This window comes from Patagioenas fasciata, chromosome W, assembly GCF_037038585.1.
Source record: "Patagioenas fasciata isolate bPatFas1 chromosome W, bPatFas1.hap1, whole genome shotgun sequence".
NCBI lineage: Eukaryota > Metazoa > Chordata > Aves > Columbiformes > Columbidae > Patagioenas > Patagioenas fasciata.
In genome coordinates this window covers 70,219,279-70,246,018 of record NC_092559.1, presented here as the reverse complement: position 1 = coordinate 70,246,018, position 26,740 = coordinate 70,219,279, and the positions used below count along the sequence as shown (strand labels likewise).

The 26,740-nt window shown below is 41.2% G+C and overlaps 1 protein-coding gene across 2 annotated transcripts in view; it reads right to left on the bottom strand.

Moving 5' to 3' along the window:
• Window positions 1–11,851: 11,851 nt before the first annotated feature.
• LOC136114494 (E3 ubiquitin-protein ligase UHRF2-like) overlaps window positions 11,852–26,740 on the bottom strand; it is a 144,679-nt gene continuing 129,790 nt past the window's right edge. For both annotated transcript variants that reach the window (XM_071801618.1, XM_071801619.1), the window contains 5 exons: window positions 19,055–19,192; window positions 18,129–18,252; window positions 17,597–17,757; window positions 14,874–14,972; window positions 11,852–13,255 (listed from right to left, as the gene is read on the bottom strand). In XM_071801618.1, coding sequence (XP_071657719.1) covers window positions 13,109–13,255; window positions 14,874–14,972; window positions 17,597–17,757; window positions 18,129–18,252; window positions 19,055–19,192 — 669 coding nt within the window. In that variant the 3' untranslated portion in view covers window positions 11,852–13,108. The remainder of the gene's footprint in view (window positions 13,256–14,873; window positions 14,973–17,596; window positions 17,758–18,128; window positions 18,253–19,054; window positions 19,193–26,740) is intronic.

Below are 26,740 nucleotides of genomic sequence, written 5' to 3'. Positions count from 1 at the left end.
GCATTTAGCAGATGGCTCATAATTTTGCTCAGTTTGTTCTATTCATTTTAAAGCTATTTTGAGGATATACCTTCATTTTAGTAAATAAGAATAGTTGCTTAAAAAAATACTTATCATCTTTGTGTCCTCTATAGGACTGTTTGGTGCTCCTCTGTTTTGTGGTAAAAGTTAAGTCCAAGAGCAGTGGGTTTTATCTTAAGGTTAGCTCCCAGCCACGTGAGGTAAGATGTTGTATTTTATCTTTGTCATTACTAGAATGAACCTAGCTTGCTTAGGAACTTTTTCTTAGAGTTGTTCCTCTCTCAGGCAATGGGAGGAAAGGATCTTAAACATGCTTCTGAGATGATTGCTATATTGACTGCAAACTGCATGGCAAAGAGGCTCAAGACACACTACAAAATCCTTGTTATAAGAATAAGAGGCAAGTATTGAATGGGTTCTTTGGTTTTCTTCAATGCTGACTTTAACGTCTCCTGTTAAAATTTTGGATCATAATATATAGTTTAAAAAATGCTTGACAGATCAGTCTCAGCATTTTCTTGATGCAGTGCATGAAGAACTGTACTGGATCTGGCTGGGATGGAGTTAAATTTCTGATAGCAGTCCTCGTAGTGCTGTGCTTTGGATTTCCATCTAAGACAATGTTGATAACACACCAATGTTTTGGCTACTGCTGAGCAGTGCTTGCAAAGCATCAAGGCTGTCTCTCCAGCATCCCACACCCCCAAAGGCCAGTGGGCTGGGGGTGGGCAAAAGGTTAGGAGGGGACATAGCTGGGACAGCTGACCCAAACAGACCAAAAAGATATCCCATACCATACCATCAATAAAAGCCAAGAGAAAGAAGGAGAGGGTTGGCATTCACTATTAAGGTGTTTGTCTTCTGAAGAATATGCTACGTGTACAGGATAGACACTGATTAACCCACTGAAGTTAAAAATTATGTTCAGGTCTTGGATAATAACTTTAACCAAGACTGACTCATTTCCTGTTTTAAATTGTTCTCTTTTTCAGATACCATATGTTCAAGGGAACCTCTTGAGGCTAATCCTAGATATGTGCATGTAGTAATGTAGACTTGAAGGAGTGAGAATTCAGTGTTGACACATTTAGTTGAATCCAGTCATCTCATGTCTTAAACACGTCTTTCTTCTTTAACTGTCATCACATACTCTGAACTGTATTGCTTCTTCTAAGTAGGCTTGTCCTTACTGTAGAAAAATAGAATCACAGAATGGTTGAGGTTTGAAGGGGCCTCTGGAGATCATCTGGTCCAACCCATCTGCTCAAGTAGGACCACTTAGACCCAGTTGCCCAGGACCATGTCCAGATGGCTTTTGAATATCTCCAAGGATGGAGACTCTACCACCTCCCTGGTCAACCTGTTCCAGTGCTCAGACACTCTCACAGTGAAAAAGGATTTCCTTATGTCCAGATGGAACCTCCTGCATTTCCTTTTGTGCCCGCTGCTTCTTGTCCTGTCGCTGGGCATCACTGAAAAGAACCTGGCTCTGTCTTCTTGACACCCTTCCATCAGGTATTTATATACATTGGTGAGATCCCCCTGAGACTTCTCTTTAGGCTAAATAGTCCCAGCTCTCTCAGCCTTTCCTCATAGGAGAGATTCTCCAGTCCCTTAATCATCTTAGTGGCCCTTTGTAGGACTCCCTCCAGTATGTCAATATCTCTCTTGTACTGGGGAGCACAGAACTGGACACAAGACTACAGGTGTGGCCTCACCAGTGCTGAGTAGAGGGAAAGGATCACCCGCCTTGACCTGCTGGCAATACTCATCATGCAGCCCAGGATACCATTGGCTTTCCTTGTGGCAAGGGTGCATTGCTGGCTCATGTTCAACTTGGTGTCCACCAGGACCCCAGGGCATTTTCTGCCAAGCTGCTTTCCAGCTGTGTAGCCCCCAGCATATACTGGTGCTTGAGATTGTTCTTCCCTGGGTGCAGGACTTTGCACTTCTCCTTTTTGAACTTCAAGAACCTCAAAAAATTATTCAAGTCCCCATATTACATAGAGAAGTTCTACTCTAAAGAACTCATCTGAGGGCCTGACCAGATGCAAGAGATGGATAGGACTAAGGACAGTAATGTGAGATAAATACAAGTATAGACAAAAAGACTGAAAGTTGTGGGAGATTTGAGGGATTTTCTTGAGGTTGTTGTGTGGATGGGTTTCTATTAGATGGAGATTTATTGAACTAGCCAGGCCCAAAGGAATTTCAAGGCCACTTTGAAAGCTGAAAACAGGACCTGCTGTGGGAGTGAGGCAGTTCTACAATAACAGGGCCTCAACATGAGGTAAATCAACAGACCTATTAGCAGAGAGACTGGGACGCGTGGACAGCTCGTGAACATGGACAATATCCAATCAGCTAATGCATGCTTGGAGCGTGGACATGTGATCAGGAAATAACTGCATATACAAGGAGGCTTGTTTCTGTAATAAATGGCTTCGCTTGAATTCATATTGGATTGTGTAGAGTCCATGAGTTTTCGCCCTCGCAAGTGGTGACCCCGACATGATCCATAAGGTAAATTTATGGAAGACGGACGATTGCTGCAGGGAGTGAGCCCCAGCTGGTACAGCTCGGCTGGACCGTGACCAGGACGTAGTCTGCGGGCTGCATGACTCCTGATTGATCGCTACAGAAGCGACAGAGGAGGGATAAAGGATCCGATATCATTGCAACAGACACCCAAAGAGGTGAGCAGCTGGGGGCGAGAGGAGATGGGGTAGAATATTTCTAAAGAAGAAGAAGAAATACTGCGGCTCCTCTTGCATACCCTGTCTATGAGAGGGGTGAAGTATGAGGAGAGTAACCTCAAAAGACTATTAATTTGGTGCAGAGGCAATGAGTTTCCTGCTGATTTGTTAAGAGCTTTTCAAATAGAGACTTCGGAAAAAGTGGGAACTGTGTTGTGGAAGGCAATCAGTTGCAGTGAAAAATACATTCTCGGCCTTGTAACCGCGTGGCAACTGAAAATTACTACACTGCAGCAATTAAAACCTGAAAAGACTGTTATGAGCATTAGTGACTCAAAACTTAAACTTGAACTTTGGGATGACACAGGGCAGAAATTATGGGATAAAATCAGCAATGGAGATAAGGAAGCTAAATCATTAGCAACTACATGGAAGCTTATAATTACCACCTTAAAAGATCTTAAGGCTGAACGGTCTGCTGCTGCCAGAATTTTTGCAGCGTTGCAGTCTGATAAGTATCCTGAAAGCCGCTGTGAAGTTTACCCGGTTCGTGTCTTTGATACCCTCCCTATTCCATCCCCTGCTGTGCCTTCGGCACCCCCGATGGTTCAGCAGTCCGGGGCAGGGGGCGGAAAAATGCCGAGCGGGTGCCCTCCTATACCATTGCCCAACCCTAGTGAGACCAAGAAGTCCAAAGGATTGGAGTTGGATGATTTGCCCAAAGAACCTGTGAAAGCTGAGAATGCTAAAGTCATAAACAAGTGTACTATCAGTCCTTTTACCAATTTGTATCCGCCTTTACTGCCTTTTAACCCTCCAACTTCCATGAGAGAGCAGAAGGAGTCACTGGATAAGAACTGGACAACAGAACTGTGTGACAGATTAGATCAGCTAATAGCGAGTGAACCCAGCAGTCAGCAATGCGGTCATGCTGACTGTGACGGGAAACGGGACGCTCCTGGGGACTCAGGTTATACGAATAATTATGATGCTAGAAAGTATTGGCGAGAATGTGTACTGTTCCGAGCCCCCCGTTACTGATGATTCTCCAGCACCATACAAGTCCATGATATCTAATGACTCGGATGAAGATGAGGTTTTGCAGCATTTTTTATTTTTAAAGTTAAAAGGAAAACGAGTATGTGTATGTGTTGCCCTGAGATCAGATAAAAACCATGAAAGACTCAAGCAAAATTAGACCTATGCAATGTAACAGCTATAGATCATTTAGGATGGAATGATGGGGACTCGTTGAAAGGGGCAGGTTTCCCACAACTCTTGGAACAGACGCTAATTGACACACCACAATTACAGGCGCTATTAGTTTCTGAAATCCTGAGGCAGTCAACAGACCTTGCATATCAAGCTATGAGAGAGGTGCCTGAAACCAGCAAAGCAGCAAAATCATTCACAACTATTAATCAGGGTCCCAGTGAGAATTACATGCAATTATTGACCATCTTCAAGAGGCCATCAATAAGCAGGTTGAAAATTTAGAAGCTAAGGAAACACTGGTGTTGAAATTAGCAGTAGAGAATGTTAATGTTTGCTATCAATGTGTTATCTGAGAGTTTTACAGTACATATTAGATGCTTCTGTGCATTGCCTCTCTGAAAATCAAGTAGCTTGTCAGAAATGTGAGTTAATTGTTTCACTGGTTGTTGTTAGAATTGTTTCTTTGTGGTCTAAGTACACCGTAAAACTTTCTCCCCACTTTTCCCACTCACACTGCAAGCAGCCCTGTGCTTTCCCCCCTCCCTCCCTCTTCTCATGGTTTTACTTAGGAGATGGGGTCAGAAATGACTGTTTTCAGTCGTGTTCCTAAGAAATCAGTATTGGGAGGTGTTTTAAAACATAGGAAAGCACTTGGAAATAGGAGGAAGGAAGATGTTGTGAAATATTGTAATAAATGGTGGCTGCTGTATAAGTTAAATGATTGGGAAAAGTGGCCGGAGAACAGAATCTTGAAGTATAACACTTTGTTGCAATTAATGTTGTTTTTAAGGTGAGAAGAGCAGGACAAAATAAATCCCTACAAGAGATCATTAAACCATTTCGGACAGCTTTACAGGCAGAACGGTTTGAACTTCAACAAGCTGAGAGAGAATTAACTGATAACACACAGGTCAGAAAAGTTGCTGAAGTCTGCAAGATGCTTTCCTTATTAACCTGTTTTCTTTGTAGGTATCTGTTTAGGAATATTATAGTTTAATAGGTCTCTCTCTGTTATATGGTACAGTAAGTTCATAGACTGTTAAATAATGAGAATCCATGGACTCAAAATGTGTGTTTTGTGATAATACAGAAGATCATGAGTAATTTAGTTCTTTACTGCGTGAATGTGGTGGTGAAATTTTGTGTGTAGTAGCTGTTACTTTTCTTTCTAGCATGCTAGCTTTATTCCAACATCCAGACTTGCACAACTCTGTGATAGGCTGTGTCTCACCTTGATGTGTTGGATTTGGCTCTTTTGTATGCACACCAAGTAAAGAATCCTGGTTTTGGAATAACAGTTGTAGCACACCAGATGAGACAATAATAAAAGCCTTGCCCAGTCCAGCTTGCTGCTGCAGCAGGGGGGGCGGGTGCCGATTGGGCTCCAGCACGCACTGACCTGTTTTGTCAGGGAGACCCAGCGGTACCTCCGCCTGGCTGAGCAGTAAGCGGCCCAAAGGTGCAATGCTAAAATTGAGATATTGTCTTGAAGAAGTGTAATTGTGATCTGTTTGCATATTTGAACTTGGTATTTGGTTTTCATATCTGAGCTCAGTATTTCTATTTGCATATTTATATTTGGTACCAAAATAATTTTGTTTGGGGAGATAATTACAAAATGAGAACCGGTTCTACTGCTAAAATTCCACCTTGCTCCCCCTTAGGATGCATCCTTACACATTAGAGTAATTGCTTATATTGTTATCTAGTAATTTTGAGACCAGAAAGAATTTACATTGTTAAACTCTACTTTGCAGTGAAAAACAATAAAAAACAAACAAACAAGAAAAAACAAATGAACAAAAATAAACGCCTAAGTGCTATGATGGATGTGAACTTGGTATTGGATCTAGGAAAATGGAATAATGGATTGATGTTTAATATGCTGGTTTTTGACATCTGTAAATTGTGAAAGGTAAATGGGTCTGAGGAATGCAACAACTGTTGAGCTAATTGGAATTGCATATAAAGTGTATTATGGTTGGAATGGAATGGGAAAACAAAAAAGCAAAATATTCCAGGCCTGTGCTTGAACATAAATTTCAGGCCTGTGTCAAGCTACAAGATAAACTCAGGTCATTGTAAGTGAGGAGTTTGCCAGAGCCTCCTACTTCGTACCAGCGATTATGCCAGCTGCGTGGCCTTGGCTATATCTAAACTGTAGCAAGAAGAGAAAAAAAGAAAAACAAAAGGAAAAACCTGTTTTCCCGCTACTAAGCGGAGAAAGGGGGGCTTTACTCCCCGAACTGTGTCTTTTTTTTCCTGGAGTATTGTCATCCATCCTTGTTGTGGCACTGTGTTGATTCTCACCTTTGAATCAGGGGTTGTTGGTGCTGTTTCTTTTTGCTTCTGTCTTGTTTCCTAGGTTTTGGCACATCTGGGAAGAGAGCTCATTATTTCACCTCCTTGCTGAAGTCAGTCTTGTCACACTGGTCAGCTTTGGGGGGTCAGATTGCTCAGTGCTTCTCTGGGTCAGACTGGTACTAATTTGGGTGTGGAGTGGAGCCAGGTTGGTTTGATGTGAAGTTCGAACTGATTTGTTTTCATGCTGGGCTGGAGATCCTACCATCTCAGATGGTAGACTTATTAGACTTTAATAGACTTATTGTGTGGTAACTAGTTGTAAGAGACTTCTCAGTAAATTCACCATGCTGGTTTTTGAGGTCATGGGAGAGAATGAAAGAAAGGCTGTTTTTTGAGACCAGTGGAATGCCAAATTTGGAATGAAGTTTTACCGTATGAATTCTTATATTTGCCAGAAAGCCCTATACCTCTCTTGGGTCAACATTTGTTAAGTAAATTGTAAGCTCAAATAATGTTTTCTGAGAATTCTGTTTAGTTGTGTGTCCTACAAGAAGCTGCTTGAATGGTGGAGATCTGCTTGCTGCAAGTGAGAAATCTCCAAGGAAATTTCGAATACTGTATTTCCACTAGTATTAACAGCCAATGTTTTGATAAAGCCAACACTACACTGATAGATCTGAAACAGAACTTCAGTCCGGTAAGGGAAAACAATATCCAATAAGTATGACAGCCAAAACGGAGTTAGAAACTTTGAGGAATAAATATATGACAACCTTGCAGGCTGACTGCATTCTATTGGACTTGCAGATTTGTCTGTTTATAACTACAACACAGAAACAACCTGTGGCTATTGTGGGACAATATGATGAGATTGCTAACAGACTGATATACCGATTGTTACTCTGATCAAGAAAATGCAGGGAATGAATTTAAGTCTTAATAGACCATGATCCTTTTGTCATATATGTACCATTTGTGAAACTTAATTTTGATTTTTTAGTTGCAATCTACGTCCTTGTAAATTGCACTAGCTGATTTTCTTAACAACACAGCTTTTGGCATGCCTAAATATAAATTGCTGTTGAACCTGCAAGTCTTTAACATCAGGTCACAGACCATACTTGTAGTTGGTCTGATGCTACATACTTACACAGTTTTTGTTGATGGTTCTGGGAAGTCTCATAAAGCTGTAGTGGTCTGGCATGATTGGCATCATTCTGCAAAAATTATTGAAGGTTCAACCCAATTAGCAGAACTTGGCGCAGCTTTGCATTACTTAGAGCTTTTTAAGGAGGAACCTCTAAATTTGATTTGTGATTCTGAGTATGTAGTCAAGGTCCAAAGCATGCATCTGATTCTGAACTGTATTTATTTATTTATTTATTTATTTATTTATTTATTTATTTATTTATTTGTTATTTATTTATTTTTTAAACAAAAAATGGGGAGAAGTAGGGAAAACACCACAAAATCAATTGTCAAAAGCATTGTATGTGATGAATCACTTATATCTAAATGGTGCAGCCTAAGTTTGCCCTGTGATGGAACACTTTGCAAGTATGACCGAAAAACATGCTATATCAGAAATAACCTACACTAGTTATGGTCAAATCACTAGTTAATGGTCAATGGAAAAGGCCACATCAGTTGATAACCTGGGGAAAAGGTTCTGTTTGTGTCATTACAGGCCAAGGATCAAAGTGGATTCCCGTGAAATGGGTCAAGGCATGGCTGAAAAAAGACAACAAAGATTTAATGGATGCAGACAGACAGGAGGGAGATAAGTTGTGAGGACTGTTTCAGATGTAAACTGTGGATCCTAATTCAGTGTTATAGATGCTCACAGATCTGGTGGTCTAGAAGCCTATTAGCAAGCAGGTGGTGTACCTTCTGTGGAGAATGGCAACGTGAACAAACAGCAGGAGAGCCAAAAGGGTGATATTACACTTAGATAGTCAATGCAAAAATGAGGTAATATTGTGAGACATTCCTACCATAGTATCTACTGCACTCCTTCTCCCTAGTCTAGCAGCTGGTAAAGCTTTAGGAGACATATCAAAGTTAAGCTATTGGTCTTTTAAACAGGCTAATCTAACTTCTGAGATACTAAATTAATAGTAGATGTTGATGGTATTAGGCTTGTTACACTTCAAAATAGTGTTGCTATAGATTTTTGTTGTTATCGTATGGACATGGTTGTGATGAATTTAAGAGAAAGATGTATTAACTTGTTTAATCATTCTGGATCTATTCATAGTACTTTAGACAAAGTAAATCAACACATTAATAAGATTGTCATAGTAGAATTAAGGTTTGACAAATGGTTTAAAAGCTTGGGAAAGCTTGGTGGGTAGTTGTTTGATCTTACTATGTAAGGCTTAGCTACATTATATGTAGCTGTAATCATTGTTGTTAATCATATGTTGTATGCTGCAGTGTATTTCAAAAATTATTCAGTGCATTGCAAACAAGGCCTGGCTGTTTCAGAAACAAAAAGGGGGAATTGTGGGAGATTTGAGGGATTTTCTTGAGGTTGTTGTGTGGATGGGTTTCTATTAGATGGAGATTTATTATTGAACTAGCCAGGCCCAAAGGAGTTTCAAGGCCACTTTAAAAGCTGAAAACAGGACCTGCTGTGGGAGTGAGGCAGTTCTACAATAACAGGGCCTCAACATGACATCAGTCAACAGACCTATTAGCAGAGAGACTGGGGCGCATGGACAGCTCATGAACATGGACAATATCCAATCAGCTAATGCATGCTTGGAGCGTGGATGCGTGATCAGGAAATAACTGCATATATAAGGATACTTGTTTCTGTAATAAATGGCTTCGCTTGAATTCATATTGGATTGTGTGGAGTCCATGATTTTTCGCCCTCGCAGAAAGTGTCAGACATCTTCAGAGAACTATTCAAAATAACTTCTGAGGTCTTTTAACAGATACTTTAGAAAGTTATACATTACACTCTTTTTCTCACCTGACACTGAATTGCATTATTTTTTTTTTTTGGTTGTGCATGGCAAGATTTTGGTAGTGGAGGTACTACAGGGGTAACTTCTGTAAGAAGCTGCTACAAGTTTCCCCTCTGTCTGATAGAGCCAATGGCAACCATCTCCAAGATGGACCCACTGCTGGCCGAATCTGAGTCAATCAGCAACAGATGTAGAGTCTCTGTGATAATATATTTAAGAAGGGAAAACAAACAAACAACCAACCAAAAACCAAAACCCAAAACCAACAGCAGCAGAGACGGGAGTGAGAATATGTGAGAGAAACAACTCTGCAGACACCAAGGTCAGTGAAGAAGGAGTTGTGGGAGATGCTCCAGGTGCCAGAGCAGAGATTCAGACCATGGTTAGGCAGATTTTCCCCCTGAAGCCCATGGAGGTTAACAGTGGAGCAGATACCCACCTGCAGCCCATGGAGAACCCCATGTCAGAGCAGATGGATATGCTGGAAGGAAACTGTGACCCCATGGGAAGTCCGCACTGGAGCAGGCTCCTGGCAGGACCTGTGACCCCATGGGGGACTCACACTGGAGCAAGTTTGTTGACAGGACTTGTGATCCTGTGAGGGACCCATGCTGGAGCAGTCTCTTCCTTAAGGACTGCATCCTGTGGAAAGAACCCATGCTGGAGCATTTCTTGAAGAACTGCAGCCCATGGGAAGGACTCATGTTGGAGAAGTTCATGGAGGACTGTCTCTCATGGGAGGGACACCATGCTGGAGCAGGGGAGTATGAGGATTCCCCCCTCAAGGAGGAAAGAGTAGAAGAGACAAGTCTGTTTTGCCCATGATGGTAATTGGTGAGTGATCTCTCCCTGTCCTTATCTCGACTCATGAGCCTTTCATTATATTTTCTCTCCCCTGTCCAGCTGAGTGATAGAGTGGCTTTAGTGGGCACCTGGAGTCCAACCAAGGTCAACCCACCACAATTTTATTGCTGATCTTTGTATGAAAGAGTTGCAGAACTTGGTAACCATTTTCTCCTATTCCTTGGTTCCCATCTTTTAGCCAGTTAATAAGGACCATGCTTTTAAACCATAATAAGTGTCTTTATAAGCCTTTCCTGGAGGACATGGTTACAATTATTTTTTGTTTATAACTAAATTAAATGTTTTGGTTGCATTATCCCTATTCCACACACTTGCTCACTTTCAAAGATTCCGAATAGATTTAAGATGCATGATTCTGACAAACATTGAAGAAATGGCTATATGGATTTTTAATTCTTTGCATGTCTGTTATACTTGTTACATAGATTTGCTTGATTGGAGAGTGATATGAGAGTTAAAATAAATAGTCTTTTTTTTTGTGCTTAGCCATTTGTGAAATCTGAAAGCAAGTTTTGGCCTGCAATGGCATGCATTGATGACAAATCTGGAGATTGACATCTGGTTTGTACTTACCCACCAGTAGAAGTATATTCTGAACAGAAAAGAGCATCTTCATAATATTACTTCCAACTGTCTGGATTCACCTGACTAATGCAGTCTACCGGGATGGCTTTTCCCCCCTAGACAAGCTTACGTGATTTATATACTGTATATATTTCTGGTAATCTCTGCATTTATTAACAGAATCCTTGCTTAGTTAATGTAAATATTAGGTATGTATATTAGGTGGAAGAAAAATTAGTTGGTTCAACACTCATTCTCCATAGTAGTTGATGTTAAGGTTGACTCAAATCTGTGCTTTTATCTTGTTTATGCTAAAACTTTAAATATTAACATGGATTTCAAAGTGGTATGTGCATTGGAACCCTTGCAGAAGACATTATATTCAAGGAGTTATCTTCAACAAGCCATGTATTTTCTATTGGGCCTTATACTTAGGGTTGAGAAGCCTGTATGTTACCAACATAATCTGTACTTTATAACATTTTTTTGAAAGGTAAGCTGTATGTGACTCAAGGGGTGGAATGTAGTGATCCTGATCAGGACACTACTGTACATCACTCACTGGAGTTAGTGATCCACATAACAGTTAACCTGAATAGGCCCAGGCCTGTGCTGGGCTGAGCTGCACAGTACAGCATGGCCTTCAGGCATGTGTTGGGCTACACAAATTGCTTGGCCACAGGATAAACTCAGCCAGCTCATTGTAACAGAGGAGCCTGCAGGCAGCTCCTACTTTGTACCAGTGATTAAGCCATGTGTGTGGCCTTGTCTTTATCTAAAAGTACAGCGAGAAGCTCTCATGTGAACACCCTTCCTGTTTGATGGTAAAAATAATGAATAGAGTTGTTTTCTTGTAAGAAAAGCCTATAATAGCTTGAATGACCAAAAAAGAGGAACCTCTGCATGGATGGGATCTGCCCAGTATGCTGTGGGAAAATCCATTCAGTGTTGAGCTGCTGCTACGTGAACTGTGGTTCCCAGAGTCTGAAGGCATGTAAGATTTACTCACTATCTATATTCCTCTTTTTATTCTATCTTACTACAACAACTATTTTATTAAGCCATTTATCATCAGGCCTTTTTATTGAGATCTAGGTGAACCCTGCACCCTCTCTCTCACCCCCTCAGCCACCCAGCCCAGAACAGATCCAAACCTTTTTTATTCCAGATGCATCATAAGGCAATAGTAATGATTATTAACCACAGGATTCATTATTTATTTTCTAAAGACAGATGGATTATTTAATATACGTATTGCCACTAGCACGAATTTTTTCTTAAGGCATGGTTGGGGAGGGGTGTGGCATAGTGTCTTAGAAATTCATTTGAGCAAACATTCTTCTGTTTTCTTGATGAATGAATTAAGGTATATGAAGACTCAAGTTTGAAGAATAAGAAGCCTGTCTAAAGAAAATATTCTGTAGTCTGAAAAAAGTATCTTAGTTTTAAATGTCATAATTTGACAAGTTTGGATAATACAAAACCCACAAAATTAGCAACATTTCTGAATCATAAAATATTTAATAATGTATATTTTGGGGGAATATATTGTATATAAAAATTTAGATCACCATATGAAGCAATTTAAACCCTTTTCAAACTAGTACTGTCTTCAATGCTGTATAGATTTATTGCCACTGACACAAGGCCTACTAAAAGCATACATTTTAAACTAATACAAAAGTGGCTTTTTTAATATTAATTTATTGTACACAGCTACTGTTCTGTATATTTGCTAAGTGCAAAAAACCACAGATCACTTTACACTACTGTAGCAAGAATGGATTCATATTGTTCATTAGTCCTTAGTAGTCAGCTTGCATAAGATACAAGAAAAAGCACAGTGAAGCTCACAAAACCAGACTAAAAGTAAGCCCGTTCTTGCCAAGAAATACACCATAATAGAAAAGACAGAAAAAGGACTATGCACACAACAGATTTTGCTGTTCTTTAATTGAGCTGACTTAAGTGATGTTTGCTTTTCGTTGTTTTATTTTGGTTTTGTTTTGGTTTTGTGTGTGTGTGTTTGTTTGATTTTCTATTTTTCGTTGAATCAAACCACATAGACTAGACACAAGTAAAATTAAGAAAGCAGTGGGTAGCTAAAACTTTATGAAGTTTTTTCCTCCCCGCAATTTGTTTTCTTCTACCTGAGGTAGTTAAAAAAAAAATCATAACTTAAGCACCAGCTAGGACTCACTACTTAGACCTGGTTTGGGGTTTCTTTTCTCCCTTTAAAAAATATTTGTTAGCTCACCAAAACTACTTTTGATGTTAAAGATAGCAGAGATTTAGAGTTCTCACTTCATGAAGAAAGATGGTGATGGGGAGGAAGAGGATTAGCTGCTTCAAAATGTGACAATAGGTTCACTTCCATCAAGCTGTCTCATTCACCGTTGACTTTTAGATGTTTATTCTTCTTTACTGTCTATAAAATCAATGGGAGAAGTATGACAGGATTTGAACACGTCATCGTCCTTTACTGTAACCAGGGAAGAACTGGTCAAGTAGTGTCTGCAATATCTTGTTAGGAACCATAGTGTAGCTCTTTCCAAGGTCATAGCGGCAGGCAGGACAGGTAAAGACTTCAGCTCGGAAAGAGCGCTGCAAACAACTCTAGGGCATACAAAGACAAAGAAGTAAAAGTGTTACAGCTTTTGCTTTACATTGAAAATTTAGCTAGAAAAAATTCAGCAGTTGCTAGGAACCAAAGTTTTCCACATTTCCAGGAACAGCAAATTCTTACTGAGTTCACTTGCCATATTTCTGCCTTTACAACTGAAATCATGTACTGAGTCTGGCTGGAATGGAGTTAATTTTCTTCATATCAGCCTGTATGATGCTGTGTTTTAGATCTTTGACTAAAGCAGTGTTGATAATACACCAATGTTTTAGTTATTGCTAAATAATGCTTGCACAGCAACAAGGCTTTCTCTATTTCTCATTCTGCCTCCCCAGCAAGTAGGCCAGAGATGGGCAAGAGGTTGGGAGGGGACACAGCAGTGACAACTGACCCAAACTGACCAAAGGGACATTCCATGCCATATAATGTCATGCTCAGCAATAAAAACTTGGGAGTTGTCTTTCCAAAGTAGCCATTGCTCAGAGACTCGCTGGGCATTGGTCTACTTGTGGGAGGTGGTGATTGAATGCCTTTGCATCACTTTTTTCTTTTATTTTTTTCTCTTCACTTATTAAACTGTCTTTATCTCAACCCAAGAGTTTTTCTCGCTGTGGGGAGGACTGAGAAAGTAGCTGGTGAGTACTACTTTGCTAACTGGGGTCAACCCATCACAAAGGACTTAACCAAAGAAATATTTTGATTAGGAGGCAAAGCGTTTAGTTTGTCAGGAATTAAGTGTTACTACTGAGATGCTTAATTTTCCCTGGTGGATTCCTGTGGATCAGTCCACAGTTTCTTTCTAGCATTTCTGTGAGAGGGCTGTAAGTATTCCAGAGTTTCATTTCAAGATGTAGCTGAACATACAGGTGTACAGCATTTTATCTAACAATCCATAGCTAATTCATCTTTATGGCATGGCTCAGTCTTTAAGCCTCAAAGGCATGAGTGGAATGAAAAAGGTTTCAGATTACAGTATCTAAAAGATAATTATTAACGTTGCCTTCTTTTTTTTTGGTTTTCCCAGACTGCAGATGATCCAAGCATATAAGTTTAAGATGAAAATTTTATGAGGGCAAATCTTTGTCCAAACAACAGCACTGTCTGTCAGTCTATACCTTAAAACAGTAATTGGATGTTTAATAGCTTCAGATTGTATGCTTTGAAGTTGTTGCCATTCAACATTCTCCATGTTTTTTCCACCACTCAGTATATTAACACCCTCATAATACTTTACCTCTATGTAACACGTAGCTCTTTGAAGGAGTAGTCTTGCTCTGTTCTCATTTCTTAAGTACATAAAATTAACTTCATCTTATTGTACCAACATGTAGCTCCTGGAACAAACCAATCCCTAGAATAGCTCCACTAATTACAATGGAATTATGAACTTGACATGTATCTATAAGGAATTATACTAAAGAAATTTCCAGTAATTTTTGCATAAAATTAAGATTGAATATATAGCAGCCACACAACTGGAAGCAAGCACTTTACATTTCTTGCTCAGACTGCTAGCACTAATTATTGTCTTCCTAAAATTTATGTTGGTTTTGGTGATCGACGTCTAGAGGACAAGAACACAACCCAGAGCAATACAGGGATTGTTCTTACTTTACAGACGTTGTGGAGGCACTCTGTTGTCACTGGCTGGTAAACCAGCTCCTGACAGCAGACACACATAAAAGATTGTTCCAATTTCTTCAGGAAATTCTAGTATAGGACAAAAGAAGAGAAAGATAGGACTATTATAGGCACATTCATAAATATGCAAACAAAGAAGGGCAATTTTATTTAAAATTATTAAAGTTTTTTTTTAAAAAAACTGATTTGTCTAACTATTGTAATTATTACCTATAATTAAACTATAAAATCACAGTCAAATTCACAGACCTAAATTGAGTAAAAAATTTGGCCTTCATAGCATTTGGTAAATGCAGAGATATACATTCATGAGATACTTGTTTAACATCCTTGTTACTCTTCCCAAACTCATAGTTAGCATGGTCTAATAATGTTACACAACTGCTAGGAGTTTTTAAATCCAATATTCAGTGTGATAGGATAGCTTGACATTGCAAAGATTGCTTACACTGAAACTTTTCTAGTGCAATCTTCAGGTCTCAGTCCAAGTTACAAATTTCCTTCCAAAGCCCACCACCATTACTACTGTATTAATGGACATTTACATAAAGACATTCACACACCCTCTGCTATTACCTCTACTTATCTTCTGCTTATTCCCCATATTATTATTGTTCACAGCTCACTCTTATTTCCTCAGAAGTGAACCTCTGTTGTGTTCAATGCAAAGTACACATTTAATAAATTATGTTTATTACATGAAAAAATTTTGGAAGGCTCATCTTATATCCTTCACATCCATGAGAAGTAGTGTGGTTAACAAAGTATTTAGAAAATAAGTCCATGAACAATTAATTTCCCTGCTTTTCCAGAAGTCAGAAAATTAAGGTTTTGAAGGTTATTTGGTTGTCCATTACAGAGTGTTTTAAAAAGATGGACCCATTTGCAGTCGACTTCAAATTTGGTCCATCTTTTTGAAACACCCTGTATTTTCATTCAAAACAAAACAGAGGGCCCATCAAGCCTGATTCTTAGCACAAGTCAGACAATTTGGAAGCTGATATCTATATTTAGTGATCATCACTAGAATTTTGCACATCCATGATGGATAAGTGCTGCTGCTCTGCAAAGAGAGAACAAAGTACTGTATACCTCTTTCACTAAGAAATTCACCTCTGCACCTCCTGGAGGTGTTTAATTGGTTTCTTGAGTCCTCACTGAAATACCCTACAATAGGTAAATGCACCTTCCTGTTTTTAGTCTTCTCAGAGTAACTCTGAAGAATGTGGGATAAATTTTGTGCCATAGATTTTACACATACAAGCATGCTTACAGAGACCTTATTCTCTGGTATTTCAGTAGTCTCAAGCATACTCACTCAAGTATAGAAGTGTAAAAAACAGATCTGAAGTTACTCAAATACAGTTCTTTTCAATAATTTTTATGATATCAGATTCATCTCAACCCCAAACTTATAAAGTTGAAAGGTTGTTTCAAGCATTAAGATTTATATTTTCATTGCACCTATCTAATTGTAATTGCACAATTCCCATTGAAATTTCTATATGGTTATCACCAAAGGCAATCAAAATTATGGGCAGGAATCTACAGGAAAATAACTTTCTAATAACCGGATTTCTCTTAAGATACTGTTTTCTGTAACTTTGGAAACACATCTACTGTATTTTGTCACATAACTAGGAGTTGAAAATCCATTTATAAACATTGGACAACCCACAGATAAACAACTTATAACTTTACAGTATCAGTTCCTATAAAAGCGTAGTAGCATTATATCAATAGTAGTACACTAAGTGGAAGAACAAGGAGTTACTGGATGCTTTTTCTGTCAACGAAACAAAGTAAATGGCCCCTGGCAATTCCCAAATAAAGTGATTGTGTACATTCATTTTTAGGCATCCATTCTCCATCTAATATTTTGGTTTTTTGCTGACTTAATAGAGACCTTTACCATTCTGATATCTTCATTTCTTTTACTTCTCCAAAACATCTGAAATAACTATGAATTGGAACATGAATAAAGCTAATAATGTTCACGTACATAATATTTTGGAGGATATTCCATCAGAGACTAATTTTAAAAAAATCCACAAGTGTCTTCAAACTTGAACTATCCATTCTATTGTCTTGACAGGTGGGGAGGGAAGTATTCCCTCTTTTTTACTTAAGGTTCTCTCTATAGTGAGTGGAATAATCTAAACTTCAATTAAAAATATTTTCATTTGATATCTAAGTCTCAATATGATGGTATTTCTTCTGTCTCCTTAAGTGAGTGAAATTACATGCCCCATCTCAAAGAATCACGGAATGGTTGAGTTTGGAAGAGACCTCTGCTAAAGCAGGTTCACCTAGAACAGATCACACAGGAGTGCATCCAGGTGGGTTTTGAATGTCTCCAGAGGAGACTCCACACCCTCTCTGGGCATCCTGTCACCCTCAAAGTAAAGAAGTTTTCCCTCATATTCAGATGAAACATCCTATGTTTCAGTCTGTGCCTGTTGCCCTTCATCCTGTTGTTGGGCTCTACTGAAAAGAGTCTGGTCCCATCCTCTTGAAACTCACCCTTGAGATATTCCTAAGTATAAGTAAGCATACTCAACTGTTTCTAAAAACAGATAATATGTATTCATCAATTTTAAGCAAGTGAATTTGGTTTTAACAAAACCTCATTTCTCCGAACTCTATGTAAAGAAAGGTTAAAAATGAATAATTTAAGCAAGCTGCAAGCATACTGGTCCTTCTTTAAGAGAAGCAAGTACTTCATCCCACAATTTCTGGTTCATACAGTCTTCTTTAATCAGCCACTGCTGTTGCTGGGTCAGTTGGAAAGCCTCTCCTTTCCCTCCATCTCCCATTCTCATGGCTTTGGATGTATTTTTAATCTCCTCTATACCTGTTTAAAATTATGACAAGATACAGTAACAGTGGTAGTTTGAACTCTTAAAAAGGGAAGACAAAATTATTTCTAGAAAGCTAAAACAGGAATCACATCTATGTAATGATGCAATAAAACTCCAATTAAAATTGCCCAGCTTTATTTTGAACTACAGATCATAACTGCATAGAAGATTATTAATTTTTCTGTGAAGTTTAAGAAACCTTACAAGTATGGAACAGTACCATAAGATCCCCAGCTTCCCATTTTATTATTGGGCACTTAGCACTTTACATTTGGATTCCAAATGACTTTGAACTTCCTTGTAGTTTTCATATATATATATATAACTTGACAGAGCTCTAACACTAAGAAGTAAAAATAAATACCATCATCAATTGTCCTTTTCTGGTTTCCATTACTCTGGTTGGTTGGCTCCTGTTTCACAGTTTGCTTCTTAACCTTATCCTTTTTCTCTTTACTAGCCATGGCTTCCAAATAACCTTCTGGATACTAAAAAAACCCCAAAAACAGATTTAAAACAGAATCCAGTGGCATCCCAAATACTGACACGTCTATTTTCTAAAATAATGTAAATCCCTATGACTACATACTGCAATGATATAAAAATATTTTTAAACCTCTATATAAACAGGAAAGCTTTTAAATTAGTATATTTTTAGAAAACTTTAGTTAAGTCAAAGGATCAAATCTAAACCAGATTTTTATTGAAAGGCACCTTATATCCATATCCACAACTCAAACTACACAAAGCTGAAGTTGAAGATCACGTCATGTAGCAAAACAACACATCCGAAGGAAATTATTGGTTTACTGAGGAAAAAAACTACTTTGATTCTTCCCATCTGCCACAAATTTCACAGTACCAAAGTCCCTGCCTGAAATATGTTATCTATAATAGTTCCTCAAACATAGGAAACAATTAGAGAAAAATACATAAAAACATATATATTTATTAAATTCTAAGAAGAGACTCAACTATTGCAAGAGTTACTTTTATAAATCTTATCCAGCATAAGGATCACAAAACTGTATCCAAAGTCATAATTTTCTGATCCAAATATACAGAAAAATTTCCTGATAAGGCAGAAAGCTTCATTCACAAGTCTTTCTGCTTTGCCAATATCATAGTTTTTAAAATTATAGATGATCTATAATATTTTTCATGTTAGACCCTGTCTCATAGTATATGAAAAATGGGGCTTAAATTTAATTCACATTCCTAGTTTTAAAATTTAAGACTCCATTTATTTGAACAGAATATCAGAGCAACTTTGTGAACGCTGATTCTAACCTGTACACTCAGACCCAGTTTCTTTGACCGTTCCATCCCTTCTGAAGTCCATGGTGCAGGTTCAATATCATCTCTCCTCAGAAGATAGCGCCAAACTAAGAACCCACATTTCCCAATTTCTGGCCAATATTTTACCACCTAAGGATAAATAACAACAGGTTTATGTTTTTTCTATCACAATAGATCCTCAAATCTAGTTTAAGAAATTCTCTTTGATTTGCTTAGCTTGGGAACATGTTAGTGCAAACAATGGCTATGTGCTTTGCCCTCGCACTGATGCCGTTACTGTGCTGGGGGAGCTATCTTGTGGAGAGGATGAGGGAATACCCACCTAGTGGATGAGGGGAAAGCTGTAGATGTGATCTATCTAGACTTCAGCAAAGCCTTTGACACTGTCTCCCATAATATACTCCTTCAAAAGCTGATAGCCCATGGCTTGGACAAGTGCACTCTCTGCTGGGTTAAGAACTGGCTGGAGGGCCGGGCCCAGAGAGTGCTGGTAAATGGGGCTGCATCTAGCTGGCGGCCAGTCACTAGTGGTGTCCCCCAGGGGTCAGTGTTGGGTCCAGTCCTGTTTAACATCTTTATTGATGATTTAGATGAGGGGATTGAGACCACCATCAGCAAATTTGCTGATGACACCAAGTTGGGGGGCAGTGTTGACCTGCTGGAAGGCAGGAGGGCTCTGCAAAGAGATCTGGATAGACTGGAAAAATGGGCTGATTCCAATGGGATGAAGTTCAACAAGGCCAAGTGCCGGGTCCTGCACTTTGGCCACAACAACCCCCTTCAGCGCTACAGGCTGGGCACAGAGTGGCTGGAGAGCAGCCAGACAGAAAGGGACCTGGGGGTACTGATTGACAGCAAGCTCAACATGAGCCAACAGTGTGCCCAGGTGGCCAAGAAGGCCAATGGTATCCTGGCCTGTATCAAAAATAGTGTGGTCAGCAGGACAAGGGAAGTGATCCTTCCCCTGTACTCTGCATTGGTGAGGCCACACCTGGAGTATTGTGTTCAGTTCTGGGCCCCTCAGTTCAGGAAAGATATTGAGGTGCTGGAGCGGGTCCAGAGAAGAGCAACAAGACTGGTGAAGGGACTTGAGCACATGACCTATGGTGAGAGGCTGAGGGAGCTGGGGTTGTTCAGCCTGGAGAAGAGGAGGCTTAGAGGTGACCTCATCACTCTCTATAACTACCTGAAGGGAAGTTATAGTCAGGTGGGAACTGGTCTCTTCTCCCAGGCAGTTAGCAATAGGACAAGGGGACATGGGCTTAAACTCTGCCAGGGGAAGTTTAGGCTGGATATTAGGAAGAAGTTCTTTACGGAAAGAGTGATCAGGCATTGGAATGGCCTGCCTAGGGAGGTGGTGGACTCACCGTCCCTGGAGGTTTTTAAACTGAGATTGGACATGGCTCTTAGTGCCATGATCTAGTAAATGGGCTGAAGTTGGACCAAGGGTTGGACTTGATGATCTCTGAGGTCTTTTCCAACCTAGCCAATTCTGTGATTCTGTGATTCTGTGATTCTGTGATTCTGTGAATACGCCTACCTCTTCCTACCCGGGATTGATGCAGGTGGTTTATTCTTGGGTTTGTGGAATCTGTTGTCCTAGCATAAGAGGAGACCACTTCTGAGTGAGGCGATACTGAAACATGACCTGAAGGGGCCAGTCCCTGCATGGCAGAGTGTGTGGAAGGATTTGGGCAGATTCCTAGGGCAGTTATCACCTCCCATAGCCTGGGATTTTACACCTGAACAGGCAAGTAATCCTGTTGAATTGATATGCTACCTGATAGAAGGGTGCCTTGCCTATCTCAATGAAGATAAGCAGCTTCTAACACTGTACTGGAGCTTAGCCTGCACCTATCGAGCAACATTTCAGCACTATCAGAGGACTGTGGTTAAGACAGGGACTCAAACCACTTCTGAGAATGCCATGGAATACAAACTACATCTAAGAACACGATAGTTGAGACAGGGACCCAAACTGCATCTAAGAACACAATAATTGAGACAAGGAACCCAAATTCCAAATACAGTAATTGCCCCAGTAGTGAAAAAGAAACAGCAGACAAGGAGGTTGATGGGTCCATATCATCAATTAGTAAGGGAGGAGGAGGAAGGGGCTGATTGGGAAGCAGGTCCTTCAGCCAAGAAATTGGAAAAAGAAGTCAGAGAAATCAGACAACAGGTGGAAACTATCTGGTCCCTGACTTCAAACGAACTTTGACACATGTGGAAAGATTACAGCGGCCAGCCAGGTGAGCAGATTGCCGCCTGGCTGCTCCAGTGCTGGGATAGTGGGGATGACAGTCAGCAACTGGAAGGCAAGGAAGCCCAAAAACTGGGATATCTTGCTAGACACTGGGGAACTGAGAGAGGAACTGGGAAAGAGGCAACAATTCTCAGTCTCTGGAAATGGTTCCTGTCAAGTATGAGGGCAAGATACTTGTTCAAGGAAGATCTTGCAAATTACCAATGAAAGAGGACTACCACTGATGAAGGCATCCAGTACCTGAGAGAATTAGTGGTGCTGGAAGCTATATACAGTGATCTGGACAACTATGAGGTCTCCAAAGATCCAGAGGATGTCCTGTGCATACGGGCCATGTGGAGGAAGGTGATTCAAAGTTCCCCAGCATCATAATCTAACAGCTTGGTAACAATGTATTGCCCAGATGTGGATACACCAACTGTGGAGAGGGCATCTTCCTGGTTCCAAAATTTTTAAGAAAATAACTGTCCCTCCTCGTCCCTATGGGTCAGCACCTTGTGTGTCAGGGGTACCCCATGGAGTCAGTCCCTTCCTGCCCCATTCAGAGGGAAAGGGAGCCCCAGGTGCATGCCGTGTGGTGCACTCTGGTTCTTCTTGTGTGACCAGGGGAAGGACATGAAGAAGTGGAATGATGAGCCCACCTTTAAGCTGGAAGCCTGTGCACATGAATTGAGAGGGAAGACAGCTGCTAAGAAGGTAAGACAGAAGACAGAAGCTAAGAATCTGCTAAGAAGAAGTCACTTGATAAGGCTGCCAGCTTAGTTGCTGTAGAGACACAAGAAGGCAACCAGTGATCTCCCAGACATAGAGGAAGGACAGAGATGACCTCCCTTGATTCTGGTAAAGGGACCTCTGGTCTAGCACTGCAAGAGTCAGACAGTGAATACTCCGACCAGGAACAGGAACAGAAGGTCCCTGCCTTTAGCCAGGGGGAGGAAAGGGATAACTGGGTATACTGGACTGTGTGAATTCAATGGTCTGGCACATCAGACTCACAGAAGTATAAGACTTTGGTAGACACTAGTGCACAGTGTACGCTGATGCCATCAGGGTATAGGGGCAAAGAACGCAACTGGATTCCTGGAGTGACAGGGGGATGCCAAGAATTGTCTGTATTAGAGGCTAAGGCCAGCTTAACAGGAGAGAAGGGGCAAAAATACCCCATTGTGACCAGCCTGGAGGCCCTGTGTATCCTTGGCACAGACTACCTCAGAAGAAGGTACTTCAAGGACCCAATAGGGTACCGATGGTCTTTTGGTGTAGCCATCATGAATAAAAAGATGAAACAGCTATCTACCTTTCCTGGCCTCTCAGAAGATCCCTCCATTGTGGGCTTGCTGTGAGTTGAAGAACAGCAGGTGCCAATTGCTACCATGACAGTGAAGCAACAGCAATACCACATCATCTAAGACTTCCTGGTTCCCATCCATGACCTGATTTGTTGACTGGAGAGCAAAGTGGTGATCAGAAAGACTTGCTCACCATTTAATAGTCCCATATGGCCAGTCCAAAAGTCTGACAGAGGGTGGAGGTTAACAGTAGATTATTGTGGCCTGAAGTCATGCCACCTCTGAGTGCTGCCATACAGGACATACTAGAGCTCCAATACAAACTGGAGTCAAAGGCAGCCACAACTGATATTGTCAATGCATTTTTCTTGATCCCTTTGCCAGCAGAGTGCAGGCCACAGTCTGCTTTCACATGGAGAGGTGTCCAGTACACCTGGAATAAACTACCCCAGGGATGTGCCCTGATTTTGGCTGGGATAGAGTTAATTTTATTTCTAGTAAATTGTATAGTGCTGTGTTTTGGATTTAGTATGAGAAGAATGTTAATAACACACTGATGTTTCAGTTGTTCCTAAGCAGTCAAGGACTTTTCAGTTTCTCATACTGGCCTGCCAATGAGAAGGCAAGGAATGCACAAAAGGTTGGGAGGAGACATAGCTGGGAGAGCTAATCTCAGCTGACCAAAGGGATATTCCATACTATATGATATCACACTCAGTATATAAAGCTGGGGGAAGAGGAAGGAAGTGGGGGATGTTCGGAGAGATGTCATTTGTTTTCCCAAGAAACCATTACACATAATGAAGCCCTGCTTTCCCGGCATGGCTGAATACCTGCCTGCCAATGGGAAGTGAATTTCTTGTTTTCCTTTGCTTGTGTGCATGGCTTTTGCTTTACCTATTGAACTGTCTTTATCTCAACCCACGTGTTTTCTCACTTTTGCTCTTTTGATTCTCTCCCCTGTGGAGAATGTAGAATTTGGCACAGTAAGACTCTTTGAGTGCGACGGGCGGATCGGCGAGGACAGAGACTCGGGCTCAATATGAGCCCTTTAATGAACGTTTTAACAACACACTGAATATCAATGTCCCCCTGTGCACGTTCTAACAACACATATATACCCTTTACTTAGTGGTCATGCGACAAACACAGGCTATGACTGGTTACTCTCTGCAGTCACATGTCGTCCCCCCATGGTGATTAGCTGCAGGGCACTGTCCACGAGCTGTTCACGCGCAGTGACGACAGCGCCCCTCCTGCAGCCTGGGTTGAGGATAGACCAGTTTCTGTTTACTTCTTTGGTGTCTTTAGATAACCTTCCGCGTAGGCCCTGGCCTACACTTCAGTCACATCAAGCTCTGGCTTGTTCACAGCACACAGCCCATGTCCTCTTTCTTCCAAAAACTCTCCACACTCCCCCATCCCACCAGGGGGAAGTGAGTGGAGTCATGAGCAACAGCAATCTTTTGAGCAGATCAAAGAGGAGACAGCTTGTGAGGCCGCTCTTGGTCTTGTCTGTACAGGACCGGCTATTCAAAATATGATCTACACTGCAGTTAGGGAGCATGGTCTCACCTGGAGACTCCAGCAGAAAACACCAGGTGAAACCTGAGATTGACCTCCAGGGTTTTGGAGCTGGGGGTATTAAGTGTCAGAAGCCCACTACACCCCAACTGAAAAAGAGATACTAGCAGCATATGAGGGAGTTTGAGCTGCTTCATAAGTTGTTGGTACAGAAGCACAGCTCCTCTGAGCACTGTGATGGAGCTAAAAGAGCTGGTGGAGCTAAAAGAGGAGGTAGAAAGGTTGCAAAGTATCAGGGAGGCAGAGAAAGAAATAGACTGGTGGGATCAAGAGCCTGGCCTCCCTGAGACATGAAAGGTCGCCACCAAGTAACCAAGACCAAGACAGTCCATTACTCTCCCCCCAAATGACTGAAGACAGTAGGTCAAGGCAAAGGGGTGAATGGAAACAAGTCCACACCCGAGGTAGCAGGCGAAACATTCCCACGTCCACAAGAAAGAAAAAGAGGATTACAGTTGTAGGTGACGCCCTTCTGGGGGTTACAGAGGGTCCAATATACCGGAAGGACCCTCCTCTGCTGTCTTCCTGGGGCCTGGGTTAAGGACATGGCCAGGAAACTTCCTAACCTGATATGGCCCTTGGACTACCACCCATTACTGTTTTTTCATGTGGGTGGTGATGACGTTGTGACCCGTAATCCAAGGGCAATTAAAAGAGACTTCAGGGCCTTGGAACAGTTGGTGAGGGAATCAGGTGCACAGGCTATTTTCTCCTCTCTTCTTCCAGTCATGGGCAGTGACATTAGAAGAAAAAGATGGGTGCACTTGATTAAAAAATGGCTCTGTGCTTGGTGTCACCGCCACAATTTTGGCTTTTTTGATAATGGGATGGCCTAAATGGCACCAGGTTTGCTGGTGTGGAATGGAGTTCACCTTACAAATTATGGGAAGAGGGTCTTTGCACACAAGCTAGCAGGGATCATTGACAGGGCTTTAAACTAGATATGATGGGGGAGGGGGATATAATCGGGTTCGCCCGTGACATGCTGTGGGATGAGACAGCAAGCATAGAGGGGCAAGGAGAAGCAGGCTCTAATCTGATGAGTTTGGGGAATAAGAAATAGATACAATGGGATGGTTAGAAGATATATAAATGTATTAAATTATGCGAGACGTGAACATGATGCAAATGGTGTGGAATAAGGGGTGGAGATTGTGTTGGGTCTGCCTGGGATGGAGTTAACTTTCCCCATAGCAGCCCTCATTGTGTTGTGCTTTGTATTTGTAGCTAGAAGGGTGTTGACAACAAACCAATGTTTTGGCTACTGCTGAACAGTGATCCGACAGCATCGAGGCTGTCTCTCCAACCACTCCCCATACCCTGACCCCAAAGACCAGTAGGTTGGGGGTGAGCAAGAGGTTGGGAGGGGCCATAGCCAGGACAGCTGACCCAAGCTGACCAAAGGAATATTCCATACCATATGACACTGTGCTTCAGTGGTAAAAGCTAAGAGAAAGGAGGAGGAAGGGGAGCGTTTGTTATTAGACAATTCTCTTCCTAAGTATCCACTGTGCATACTGAGGCCCTACTTCCCAAGAAGTGGCTGGACACTGCCTGCTGATGGAAAGTAGAAAATAAACTTTTTTTGTTTTCTGTTGCTTCCATGCACAACCTTTTATTTTCTTTATTGAATGACCTTCATCTCGACCCATGAGTTTTTAATCTCATTTTCTCCCTGTTGCACTGAGGAGGGGGAGTGATAGAGCAGCTTCGTGGGCACCTGGCAGCCAAACTAAGGTCAACCCCATGTTTAACAGCATAGGGTCCAGTATCGATCTCTGGGGGACCCTACTTGTGGGGGGCCTGAGTAAAAACCATTGATCGCCACCCTCTGAGGGTGGTCTGTTAGCCAATTTCCTACCCACCTTGCAGGCTACCCATCCAATTTGTATCTTGCCCATTTGTCCAGGAGAAGTCTGTGGGAAACAGTGTTGAACACTTTGCTGAAGTCCAGGTAAACAACATCCACCGGTCTCCCCATGTCAACAGAAGATGTTATTTTGTTGTAGAAGGTGATCAGGTTAGTCTGGCAAGATTTGCCTTTAGTAAATCCATGTTGGTTTTTCCCAATTACCTGTTTTATTAGGTTTGTGATAGTTTCTAGGAGGACTCATTCCATTACTTTCCCAGGGACTGAAGAAAGATTAATAGGCCTGCAGTTTCCTGGGTCCTCTTTTGGACCCTTCTTGTAGGTGGGTATGACATTTATCCTGTCCCAGTCATCAGGGACATCCCCTGATCTCCGTGACTTTTCAAAGATTATAGGCAGTGGCCTTGCAACAATGTCAGCCACTTCTAACACCCTGGGGTGGATTCTGTCCAGGCCCACAGATTTATGTGGGTTGAGCCCTTGCAAGAGGCTGCAGACCAGCCCTTATTCTACTACTGGTGGGTCAACACATGCGTTGTCGCAGCTACTTGATCTTCTGATCTGGGGTCCAGCTATGCCAGTAAAAACAGAGGCAAAGAAGGTACTGAGAACCTCTGCCTTGTCAGCATTGTTTGTCACTAGTTTTCCCGCCCTGTTTAGCAATGGGC